This window comes from Arachis stenosperma, chromosome 5 (assembly GCF_014773155.1).
Source record: "Arachis stenosperma cultivar V10309 chromosome 5, arast.V10309.gnm1.PFL2, whole genome shotgun sequence".
Taxonomy (NCBI): Eukaryota; Viridiplantae; Streptophyta; class Magnoliopsida; order Fabales; family Fabaceae; genus Arachis; species Arachis stenosperma.
In genome coordinates this window covers 382,587-395,315 of record NC_080381.1, presented here as the reverse complement: position 1 = coordinate 395,315, position 12,729 = coordinate 382,587, and the positions used below count along the sequence as shown (strand labels likewise).

Here is a 12,729-nt window from a genome sequence, read left to right as displayed (position 1 = left end):
CTTTTGTTTGTTTTGAATATTTGTTGTGATTAGAAATTGAAGAGGCTGAATGAATCAAAAGGCATTCAAGGATTTGGATGAAGCAAACGTTGAAATCGAAAGACTTGTTGAAGAACTAACAGGAAAGACGGATTCACTTGATAACTTGAAGAGATCGCACAATGAAAAAGTCAACGAAATACGAGAAGCAAAGCTCAAAATCGAGGAAATGGACCTTGAGATTCTTCAGAAGGAAAGCGAAATCAAGGATTTCAAGCAAGATTTGAGCTCCAAGGAGTCTATCATCAAAGATCTAAGCGCCGAAAACGAGAAGCTCCGGGCCGAATTCGACAACCGGCGTAGAAATTGGGAAGATGAGAAGAGACAGTTGGCGTTGGAATTAGAGAAGGCTAATGTGAAGCTGGAGAATCAAGAATTGCAGCTTAATGTGTTCAAACAAGAGATTGAAACCCTAGAATGGTGTCTTGAGGCTTCAAACAAGAAAACCGGGGGCCAAGAAAGTGATGACGTGGAAGAACGATTTAAACATCTACAGGGGGTTCATGAACAACTTAAAGGAGAGTTCAATTCAACTATGAAAGGTTGGGAGTTGGAAAAAGCTAGATTGCTCTACGAAATCTCTTCCTTGCAGGGCAAGTTAGAGTCTCGGATGAAAATCTCAGAGGATCTGCAAAATCAGTTACATATATGCAAACAAGCCCTCGCTTCTGCTGAAGAAATTCGAAGAAAGCGCCATAATGAAAAGAAGCAAGAGCAAGAGCAAGAGCAAGAGAATCCGAGATTGCAAACGTCCCTTAGAGAAATTCAGGATGATCAAGTTCAAGAAGCAGGACAATATTCTCTGTCGAAGCTGCGGTCCGAGCTTAAAATTTTGGAAGAGATTCATAGAGAGTGTGTTTCAAAGTTTAAGGCTAGACAAGCTGAATGGAACTTTCAGCTAGAACGTTCGACGCGGGCCATAACAAACTACCGGTCTCAGTTGATATATAAAATTGCAGAGGTTGAAGATCTCAAGATGGAATTGGAAGGTTCTTATTCTTTTAGTATTGAGATGATGATGCTGAATGAGGAGCTATCTGTGACGCTGATAGTGTTGAAAAGTGGAATTTATGATGCTAAATGGAAGCCTTTCAGAGAGGGCCATGAAATGGAAGTAGTAAACCAGAGTGGAGAAGACAAGTTACATCAATTGATGAAGCAGTTTGAAATGAAAAATGGAGAATGTGACAGAACAGCATGTTTAACGAGGCAAGTTGATTCTTGTGCTCTCCCTTTAGATTTGCAGAACTTAGAGCCAAGTGAAATTGATAGGCACAGGGATATGCTGGATTTACTCGATGCTTGGGACATGGTAATAAACGAATCGGACCAAACATTATGCGAAATAACCGAAATAGAGTATGAGTTGCAAATGTGGAAGTCATTTGCTGAACGTTTGAAGACTGATCTTGATGAAAATTTTGTAATTCGTAAGGAGCTCGAAAGTTCGCTCCTTGCACAAGTAGAATTTAGTGAAACCCTTAAACAAGAGAGAGATAGCTTGGCTTCTCAAGTAGAACAGAAAACAAGAAGCATAGAGTATCTGCAGGAACACTTTGTCCGCTTGAAAGCAGATAGCATAGAAGAGGAGGACTCGAATTTTGAGGATGTACAAAATAAGGTTGCTTTGATGGCTGAAGCCAAAGAGCTTGAGGAACAATCTTTTTCTTCGCAGCTTGCGAGTGAAGAGGTTGCTTTGATGGCTCAAGCCAAAGAGCTCGAGGAAGAGAATCCCATGGAAGACAAAGCATTTGAGAAGGAGAATCCTATAGAAGATGAGTGCAGTAGCTCATTGACACGTTTTTCTTCGCAGCTTGCCCATGAAGAGGTTGCTTTGATGGCTCAAGCCAAAGAGCTTGAGAGAGAGATTCCTATGGATGAGGAGTTCAGTAGCACGTTTACATCTTTTTCTATTCCCAGGGAAGAGGTTGCTTTGATGGCTCAAGGCAAAGAGCTTGAGCAAGAGAATCCTATGGAAGACGAGTGCAGTAGCTGGTCGACATCTTTTTCTCTCCATCTTGCCAATGAACAAGCCGAAATTAAGCTGCTCAGAGAAGCTTGCGCAAGGATCACGGCAGCAGAGGTTCTAGCTGCGCTGGAAGTTGAAGAGAAGAAGTTGATGATAGCAGAACTCCAGGGATATATTCGTTGCATAGAACAGAAACTGGAATTGCAGGAGGAAAATTGCAGCCAAACAGAACAGCTTGCATTGGAGAATAGAAACTTGCAAGAAAATTCTACAATTTTGTCATCAGAGAAGGAAATTTTGTTGGCATTTGTTCTTGGATTGAGTGGTAAATTGTGTGATGAGTGCACCCTTATTAAAGACACAAAACTAATAGAAATGTTGAGAAGCATAGTGCAGTCTTTTGAGAATGATAGAAAGGGAGATGATGCACTTCTGGTAAAAGAGAACATGAAGTTGCACCATCCAACAGGGATAAAGGAACCTGAAATAATTTCTAATATCTAAGGATCTGAATAGCTAGTTGCTATAGGTAAAATTGCAATGATGCTGTTTGAAGGTTGAAAGTTTGTTTAGATTGTATATTGTATATGGAAAGTTTTCTGTACCCATATGTGTTGCTTGTCAATACAATTCTTTCACAAATTCTTTTCATAAGAAATCCTTTTTTTATACCTTTTATGTACATAAATTTTGTTCTTATAATTTATGTTCTTATGAATAGCCTTCTACAGATTTAAAAGCATCTCTGCAATGTACATATCCCATCTGAAGTTACAGGTATTCTATTTCTAGATAGAACATTTCATTTACAAGTTTTGATTTTGATTTCAAGTAAAGGTCTCTTAATATTTTCTTTTAATGTAATTTCAGAACTTAAGAAAACCCATTTCATCAAACACTAAATATTCTAATTTTTAATTTAAATAAATAAACAACAGTAACTTGTTCAACAAATCATATGAATTTTGGTAAATTAAAGTTTTACAATCTTATATTAGTAGACTTAGCCAAACATAATTGACAAATTAAAGAATAGTATTTGACTCATGCAAGTTAGAATGTTGATGTTGATATGATTATATGAAGATCATTTTAGTGCATGATCTGCAAGAATCTTTATTAGTGCTTAAAGAGCTCGAAAGCATGTCTAAACCTTGGTAATATTTGTTAATATAGTATATTCTTACATTGAGAACTGAGAGGTGTTGACAAAATGGGCCACATTCAAATGTAACAGATGTATTGATAAATATTCCATGAAACAAATTATGTTCAATAATAAGTGGTGTTGGATGTTTACATACTGGTCCAATGAATTGAACCTTGCTTTTTCCATTGAGAACCATCCCTTATGCTCTAATGTTAACTTATAAAGACAGTATGCTAGCTACTGCTTGATGAGCCTGAGTTCTGAGAAAACTCTGATAATCCTTTCCTTAAAGCTGTAAGGTTTACTCCATTGTCAACCAGAATGCTTGTCACACCCATTTTGGACACCTGCTTGTACAACATATTGATCACAAATATTTCATGAATATAAAGTTCCTGGAGTTCTAAATAAATATATAAACGTTTCTAGAAACAGGTTAACAGAAACACAGAAAATAGGATGAACGACAACTTTACCCCTACAATGTTCCTATCCTCGTCATCAAAGAATAGCATTGAATTGTATGGAATCCCAGTTTTCCTGTGGATTCTCTGGAAATGGTCTGTTTTATGAGTCCAACTGGAAAAAATTTCCTGCAAAAATCAGAGTCTCAACCATCTAAAACTAAACACATGAAATGCTATATTAAAAAATAACAACAAATCGTAACGGTCATAAGACAGAAAATACAGAGACATTAAGACGATAGAGATGGAAAAGCCCTGTCTCCAATATCCATATATTTTTAGTGGATAGCAAACACAGAGAAAATATGTCTTGGGACAGAGATATTTTGCTTGTCTCTATAGCTGTTTTCTTCTCAAAACAATCTTATATCTTACAATTTCTCTGTATTTTGTGTCCTTAGATGATCTTCAAACACAGCCAGAGATAGGAAGGGATCTAGGATCCACATAAAGGTAAAAGATGGGACAAAGAGCAGCTTAATAGTCGCAAACCTGTGCCACAAACATGGAGTGGATGCCCAACCTATTAAGAAATGTTTTTGCTATCTTTGCAGTTGGAGATCTAGAAGCAATTGCCATATCGATTCCCTTTTCCTTAAGTGCATATAGTATGCCTCTAGCTTGTGGAAACAGATATGGCATGTCATCTTCATAGTAGCACTCACTGCCAAAATACCAGAAGGGCATATATTAACAAGTCAATAGCTACGACGGACCCAAAAAGAAAAGGGAAAAACTATATAACCCAAGAAATGTCTATCTTTGATATTCAATGGTTCCAATTGTTAATACATTTTGAATAATGTTACTCATTTAAGATACACGAAACAAAATTATCAAGACAACAAATGAGCAACAAAACACTATCAACAAATTAGAGATCTTCTAACGCAACCCATCAAGCAAATAACAAATTTAGGTGATATAAAAATGTTAGTGTGATTAACGAAAGTTAGCATTTCCATCAGAAAGATTAAAAACCATCCAATCAAAACCAGTCATAACCGACAGAACCAGCTCATGAGGCAGAGGAAGTTATATTCAATTAACAATACAGATTAGTAGCATGTTTAGTTTTCTATTTGAAAAAGAACCAAAGATAATTTTCATAAAACCTACTCTCTTTGTAGCTTTTGCCAAAACCATGGCTTCAAAAGCACGAAAAATAAGACTAAGATAGAGGAAAGGATAAGTAATACGCACTTGTAAACATCACCAATATCAATAGAAAGATTCATCAGATGTAACAGTTCTATCTAATTATTTCATTTTGCTCATCCCTTGTCCCTTTGCAAAGCATTCAGCAGAGAAATCCAATATTTTATTATCAGATCAGCAAAAGTAACTACTTTAGCAACCGCTGCTTAATAGTCCTCCAAAAGAAAAGATTTCATTGTACCTTTTTCCTTTTAACCATATCAAAATTAAACTCTTTTTCCTCTCAGAATCAGAAAATGACCTATTTTAATGCATCAAAACAATCATAGCTAAAGTAAGCTAGTAACAATTCCCCAAACTAAACACCAACTTCCTCATATCAATATCATATCATATATATAATATAAAACGAAAAACAGAGGGTCTCAAGCTTTGTTCACAGTTCACACTACCGGTTTCAATTGACACCAGCACATGCAGAAAAGAAAAAAAAAAAGACTTTGCAGATTATCAAAAGACCCAAAGCACGTGAAAACTAGAAAGTAGAGAAATTTAAGGGAAAGCATTTGTGGAAAGGAATTACAAAACGAAAGGTACTAACCAGTAGAAGGGCCAAAGCGTGTAATCGAGATCGAAGACGACGAGCCGTGGAAGGTTCTCGAAACTTGAAATTATTTGCAAAGCTTCGTTCTTCACCTTGGCCTCCTCTTCCGCCATCGACACTGCACGTTCTTCTGTTGGACAAAAATCTCCACTCGCGAGAAATTTGTGACAACCTCCTACATTTTATTACGAAAAAAGTTGTATGCACAATTTATTAAATATTGGTTTATTTTATTTTATATTAACAATTCATAATTAAAAATAGTAATTTGTAAATTACTTTTATAAAATATTATATACACATATAAATAACATTATTTTTATTTTAAAATAATAAAATTTACAAGAAATAAAAATTATAAATTTAATTATTTTATCAAATTTTCTGAAAAATACTTTTTTTTTAAAAAAGTGATCTGTAAATATTTTCATAAACTCCTGAAAATAGTAAACTAAAAACTTTATCCAAAAACAAACAAAAAAGAGACGATAAAATCATTGGTGGGGAAGGAGTGCTTGTTGGAGAAGGACACGTGGAACAGAAATGGTGGCTAGAAGCAACAATTCTTCTGGCACACAAACGAAGACTTTCGGTCGGGTCCACCCCAAAATCACCGATGACAAAAACAAAAAAGAAATGAAAAAACTTCTTTCGCTTGCGTTGCGCCTCGTAGAAGCTGAACAAGAAGAAGAAGCCACACCAAAATCGTTCGAAAGATTCTTACTTTTTCGAGTTTTTAGCGGAATAAACCTTGTCACCTGACCTAGCTGCTTCTGCTGCTTCTTCTCCTTCTTCATCAAAAGGTTGCCATAATCCAAGCTTTCCAAATTTTGAATCTTTTTGAATTTTGACATGTATCTCAATATCCCCAACTTAATTTTAAGTTTGATTGCACGCTCGCAATTTCATGTATATAGTTTTATCCCCTAATTTGGTGGTTTTGACTTTTGATTCTCATGCTGCTGTGTTGACATAGATTTACACAGGGGGATTTGTCTTTTTCCAACACACATATATTGGGTATATGAAACTGTTGCATTTGGTGGTTAAGAAAGCAGTGGTATTTAAATGTTTAGCTGCTAGGGTTTTGGCTCTATTGTGCCTAGTTAGATGGTGATGCTAAGGAAGCAGTGAAAAGGAATTTGAAGAGTAAGTGAATTGGTTGATTTGTGGCCAATAATTTTGCACTTCAATCTCTAATAGATTTTAGAGGGAATAGGAGATGTAGGTTTCTTGTATGGGTTTTATGATGTTTCCCTTCAAGAGCTGGTTTTAGTCATTCTAGAAATCTACTGGTGGATTTGATGCACAGAAAATTTAAATATTTGATATAATATCCTTAATATTTCATTGCTCACACAACTAATATCAGTTTAACTACAGGAAGCTGAGTAGCAGACACTTTATCTGTTTTGAGACAGTATCGAATTGTGTCAAAGTCAGCAATACTATAGAAGTTGAATTTCATTGATCTTTGGTTACTAGTGAGGCCTTCTTGGCTATCCATTTTGATACAAGAATGGCCCTTCCCGGTTCTCTGCAGCTGACCCATGGACTGGGACTTTGCAGGAAACCAGGCCGCCATAAACATCCGGTACAAGAATTCTCTTACGTTTCTTTTTGGTTGTTGTGTACACTTAATTGTTTTTGCCTCTGCTCTCACCTTGATACCACTTTATGGTGTACAGTCGGTTGTGGGAAGAAGCAAGCTACATTTACTGAATACAGGCCCATCATATCTTCTTTCGGTATGCTCTTAAAATATTTGTTGTGTTAACTTGCTGATAATGTGTAATTGATGTGAAAGATTTTTGCATAGCATTGTTATGAAAATTTACTATGACATACATACTATACCGTTTTGTTTAACATGTGATCACGGATTTAATAGTACTATTTACTTTTGATTTTACTTTATTTATTATCTTGTATCATTTCTTTCTCTTGGAAAATAATTTCTGGTTCAATACCAGTGGAATCTGTGTTACATAAAATTTAATGGATATGCTTTGGACTTAAGGAAATGACTCATTTTTTAGACATTCTTATATATTCCATGACTAATAAATTATTAATCTATGGTGTGATCTTATTCATTAAATTTGAAAAGTAAGAGAGAGAAAAAAAACAAGAGAAACAAGAATAAAAGGTAGATGAATGGTGTGGAGGAAAAAAAGATTTTCTCTATGGAGTAAGTAAGAATTTCTCCTCATTGTCAAGGGAAAATATGCTTCTTGTCTACATGGATTTGCCTATGATTTAATGTTTAAAAAAGATGATGAGATGAAAATGATTCCTTTTCAACATTAATGAAATTGTTTGGCATTTACTATTCATTAGAGAGTTCTCTGAGATAATCTTCTATTCTAGTTCATGAAACTGGATAGCTCGGGGATTCGACAATTTCATCACATAAACAGGCCAACATATACATTATCTTACAAGTCTCGCCCATTTACGTGCCATTCTCTTCTAGTACCAAGCCAACCAAGTGAGCTACCTGTTGTTAAGGTGGCTGCTACGTTGTTGGCAAGGTAAATTTTGTGGTTTTTAGCCTAGTAAGTGTATGTATTTGAGTTCTCTTTTATTAGCTTACTCCTTTTGGTGTTGGTCTGCAATTACAATTTTTTCCCCCTTCTTTTCTGCAGGTCTATTAATCAGATACATAGTAATCCTGTAATATTAAAGTTGATGCCTTCAGTTGCCATTATCATTTTTGCAACATGGGGTGTTGGTCCATTAGCATGTCAGATAAGGAAATTGCTTTTCCAGGTTACACTGCAGTTATTCTATTCTTCATGTTTATATTAACTGATTCAGGGCTATTAGTATGCAAGTCTAATTTGCTTTCTTTATTTTGCAGAGGAGTGATAATAGTTGGAAGAAAAGTAAAACACATTATATAGTAACTTCTTACCTTCGACCATTACTTTTATGGACTGGAGCAATACTCTTTTGCAGGTTTCGTTGTTATGGCACATTAAAATTTATCAGAAGATGAATACTTTATATCTTTCTATATGCATCAATTTTCTGCATAGTGAATATTTATTTAATTTTAGAGCATTGGAACCAGTAATTCTACCTACAGAAACTAGCCAGGTTATTAAGGAACGGCTTCTGCATTTTGTAAGATCATTGTCAACTGTTCTGGCCTTTGCCTATTGTCTATCAAGGTATGCCAATTCCCTTGCTTTTGTCATGATCTATTAACACTGCTGAACAAATTAATCACTATTCACTTAATAATGCACCTAATCACTTCCAGTTGAAATAACTTGTGCTTAACTGCTTATGCCCATTGGGGTTTTCTCTATTGGACTATTAAACTGTATGTTTTCCAAGATATCATTGTTGTCAGCTTGAGTTCCTCAATGTGATTTTTTTTTTCAAAATAATCTGTTTACTAAGTTTTGCTTTGATAAAACTAATTGTTCAATATGCAGTGTGATTCAGCAAACGCAGAAATTCTTATCTGAGAGCACTGATCCAAGTGAGACGAGAAATGTATGTATTCTTTGTGTTCTGTGAAGGATACTACCATGTTAGTCTTGTTTGAAGTTTGAAAATCTAAAAACTACCATCTAGTTTCCAATTATTACCTGTCAACTTCATAAATTTAATATACTGACCGTTGAAGCTTGGTTTCCCGTAGTTGGGGAATACGTTTTCCCTGCTATACCATGTTCTATTATATTTAGCATTCAGCATCCTTGCTCTCTCTCAGTTTGTTTTACACATTGATAGCAATTCACAATTCCAGTATGTCTTTTCTATGTTAATTGATTTGGTTAAAAGAATTCATTCTGGCTGTGTACATGTATTTAAATGATATGATAATGAAAACTAGGCTGCTTGCAACTTAAATTTGTTGACGTTGATTGTTAAAAACTAAAAAGCCAGATTGTGGTGATTTGTTGGTTATTAGTAACATATTAGTTGCGGCTCAATTTCTAGTGTATATAATAAATTTCCTGTTTCTACCAGATGGGATTCCAATTTGCGGGAAAAGCTGTCTATTCGGCCGTATGGATTGCAGCTTTTTCACTGTTCATGGAATTGCTAGGCTTCTCTACACAGAGATGGGTTACTGCTGGAGGTCTTGGGACAGTTTTGTTGACTCTTGCCGGTCGTGAGGTGGGAACTGTTGTGCTTCTGATCTTTTGATTACATTATATTTTGGCGCACATTGACATAAAATGTTGTGCGTTTTAGATATTTACAAATTTCCTTTCAAGTGCGATGATCCATGCAACTCGTCCTTTTGTGATTAATGAGTGGATTCAAACGAAGATTGAAGGATATGAAGTTTCTGGTACCGTTGAGGTGGGTCAAATTACACATTCTTAAGTATTGACTGTGGTAAATATATATATAAAAGGAAATTACAAAATATTGTATACTGTTTGTGTTTTGGGATATCTTTGAGGCTCTTTTTGCCACTGATTTTTTCTGTTTATGCAGCATGTTGGCTGGTGGTCACCTACTATTGTAAGAGGTGAAGATGGTGAAGCTGTGCACATTCCAAACCACAAATTCACAGTGAATGTTGTGCGAAACCTCACTCAGAAAACACATTGGCGAATCAAAACCCATTTAGCCATTAGTCATTTGGATGTAAAAAAGATTAATGTGAGCAGTAGTTATGCAGTTTCTATCCAACTGGGTTTATTTTGCTACATAGGATTTTGTGATGTCTCCCTGTGCTAAATGAATTAGTTCTTCTGCAGAATATTGTTGCCGATATGCGAAAAGTACTAGCGAAAAATCCTCAAGTTGAGCAGCAGAGGTTGCACAGGAGGGTGTTCCTTGACAATATAAATCCTGAAAATCAGGCCCTTTTGGTTTGTATAAAGTGCTTAAATTATATTGCAAATTGGTGGTTCTGTTTTCCAATAAATTGCTAACTATAGTCATGGTACCATAATTATATACAAAATTATTGCAAAAAATTATTTGTTGCAGTTTTTGGTGTATTTTTCTGACTTTGGTTTTCTTCATATAGAAGATTAGTTTGAGATTACATTGTAAACATTTTACGATCAGATGCCTAGGATATTTATTTTCAATGATATAATACATTTCTTTTTCCATGATTTTCAGATATTGGTGTCATGTTTCGTCAAGACCTCACATTTTGAAGAATATTTATGTGTTAAGGTAATAACATGCCTTGTTTATCTACAATGTGCCGTATAATTTTCGTGATATTGCTCTAGGATTTAACTGATTTTCTATTTACCAGAAGAAAGAATGTTGATCTTCCAACTTTTAATTCTGTGATTAGGAAGCTATACTGTTGGATCTTCTTAGAGTTATTGGTCATCACAGAGCCCGTCTTGCAACACCAGTTCGCACCCTGCAGAAAATATACAGTGATGCTGAATTGGACAACATACCATACTCAGATTCCCCAATTAGTGGTGCCGGAACTGTATCTAACCGTCCATTATTAATGATTGAGTCACCTAACAAGGTCAGTGCAGATGATAAAGCAAAAGTCCGATCAGCACGAGCAGCTGGAGATCAAGATAACAAGGCAACTGTGCAAACCAGACTTGAAACGAAGGTTGGTTCATCAGGAATACAAGATGACTCTGAGGTGGATGCCAAAGTCGCTACATCTAATTCTAACACAAACGGAAATGCCAAGACTGTGTTGACACCCAAGCCTGATCCTGAAGTGGGTGAGAACAAGCCGATAAAACCAGATTCCAAGGGTCAGGCTGTTAAAAACATCAAGCCTAATATTGAATCCGAGAGTGTAGTTTCCTCCTCGGGAACAGGCAATGTCGATAAAGCCGGTGGAGTTCCTACGAGTACACCAACAAAGCAACAAGGGGAAAGGAAACTGGCTACACAACCTCCTCCTGCCCTTTCTCCAGCATCAAGGCCTGTTCTTGAAGAGAATATAGTACTTGGTGTTGCATTGGAGGGATCAAAGAGGACCCTTCCTATTGAGGAGGGTATTGAGACTTCCGCAACTAGAGAGGCAAAGGAAATGGCTGCTTCCCATGGTGGAAATGGATCTCCAAAGGGCGGGGATGGAAATGACAAGAAAAATTTATAGTTGTACTTCCAAGTGGGGGTTTCTAGTTATCTAATATCCATTGTGATCAATGAGTTTTAACCACCTTGTTTTAAGGCTGAGTGTTGTTAGTGTTAGTAAACACTCAACTTTTGAACCTGAAACTCACCCCACAACCACCTATGTACATGTCGTCATCACCTTCCCTTGGATTATCTGTTAGATGTTCTTACAAAAAGAAAAAAAAAATCAAAAAAAGGAAAAATCTTTTGAAAAATAACGTACTCCCAAATTAGTAACCACTAGCTTTTCATGTAATTTATGCCTCACAATAGCTAATGAGCACTATGAGCTATTTTTATCGAATTGGCAAGATTGCCTAAAGAAATAAATTAACTGAACATGGAAGAATGTAATCAATCTTTTCAAATCTCAATATCTTCATGTCCATGGGTGTGGTACGGAATTGCACTTACTATTAAATTGACTTGCTTGGGAGTTGCTTAATGCATATTTTATGAGCACACATAATCAAACATCTTTATATAAACGGCAAAGGAAAGTATAGAAAAACAACGAGAATTTTAAATAATATGAACAATAGAGTAAAAAAAGAAAAATTAAGACTTTAGCGGGATGAAATAGTTTAGGGATGGAATGTTTTTTTTACTCGATTGGACCAAATTTACAACTCATTGTTCATATTGTTCACAAAAGTCATTGTCTACCTAGCAAAATCGAAACTCAAAATATAAACAAACAAACAAACACACCAATTTTTATATGCTTAACAAGTATTTCCGTTTAGGGGTAAAACTCAACAAATTTAGTGATCATCATACATTGAATTATAAACAATTTCTTCGCTACATATTGCACAAACGGTCATTTCCGGAAGTGCATCAAGTGAGATCTAGCAAGAGCATTTTTTGTTATCATATGCTTAATTTCTGTGGTGTTATGACTCAATAGAATATGAAAAGACATACATATTGGTGACCAATATATTATATGATTCATTCAAGTTCACCGAATATTGCAATTAGGAGGGCCCTCCAATTTATCTGTGAATGTTGTATTAGTCAAAGATGGGGACACAGCAACTTTACAGCTATCATAGTGCATAGAAAGAGATCATTGTCATATTCCCCTCTTGCAATGATACAAACCAATCTGTCTTCATGTGTCTCATGTTCTAATCTTTATTTTCCTTCTGCCACATTAATGGATTGATGCCAATTTACAATTTGACAATTTGACCATATTTCTTGTAGTCTTGTAGACCTCCTCTTTTAGTTTTAATTGAATGAAATT

General features: G+C 35.5%; 3 protein-coding genes across 5 annotated transcripts; 2 read left to right on the top strand and 1 right to left on the bottom strand.

Annotated features, from left to right (window-relative positions):
- Positions 1–49: 49 nt before the first annotated feature.
- Positions 50–2,512, top strand: LOC130979408 (uncharacterized protein At4g38062-like). Its single transcript, XM_057902847.1, has one exon. The coding sequence runs from the start codon at positions 50–52 to the stop codon at positions 2,510–2,512; it is 2,463 nt and encodes an 820-aa protein (XP_057758830.1).
- Positions 2,513–3,152: 640 nt separating this feature from the next.
- LOC130979554 (uncharacterized) lies at positions 3,153–5,587 on the bottom strand. Its single transcript, XM_057903015.1, has 4 exons — positions 5,385–5,587; positions 4,118–4,289; positions 3,635–3,751; positions 3,153–3,505 (listed from the first exon to the last, which is right to left on the bottom strand). The coding sequence occupies exons 1-4, from the start codon at positions 5,498–5,500 to the stop codon at positions 3,392–3,394; spliced, it is 519 nt and encodes a 172-aa protein (XP_057758998.1). The 5' UTR covers positions 5,501–5,587; the 3' UTR covers positions 3,153–3,391.
- A 378-nt stretch (positions 5,588–5,965) lies between these two features.
- On the top strand, positions 5,966–11,836 carry LOC130980161 (mechanosensitive ion channel protein 2, chloroplastic). 3 transcript variants are annotated; one of them, XM_057903803.1, is made up of 14 exons: positions 5,966–6,190; positions 6,771–6,981; positions 7,076–7,135; positions 7,758–7,921; positions 8,036–8,159; positions 8,251–8,348; positions 8,450–8,563; positions 8,834–8,894; positions 9,375–9,524; positions 9,603–9,713; positions 9,852–10,019; positions 10,118–10,231; positions 10,491–10,547; positions 10,675–11,836. In XM_057903803.1, the coding sequence occupies exons 2-14, from the start codon at positions 6,907–6,909 to the stop codon at positions 11,455–11,457; spliced, it is 2,079 nt and encodes a 692-aa protein (XP_057759786.1). In that variant the 5' UTR covers positions 5,966–6,190; positions 6,771–6,906; the 3' UTR covers positions 11,458–11,836. The 3 variants fall into 3 exon arrangements, with proteins under 3 accessions (XP_057759786.1, XP_057759787.1, XP_057759788.1); XM_057903804.1 differs by lacking the exons at positions 5,966–6,190; positions 7,758–7,921 and having other exon boundaries at positions 6,772–6,981; XM_057903805.1 differs by lacking the exons at positions 5,966–6,190; positions 6,771–6,981; positions 7,076–7,135 and having other exon boundaries at positions 7,758–7,945.
- Positions 11,837–12,729: the final 893 nt, after the last annotated feature.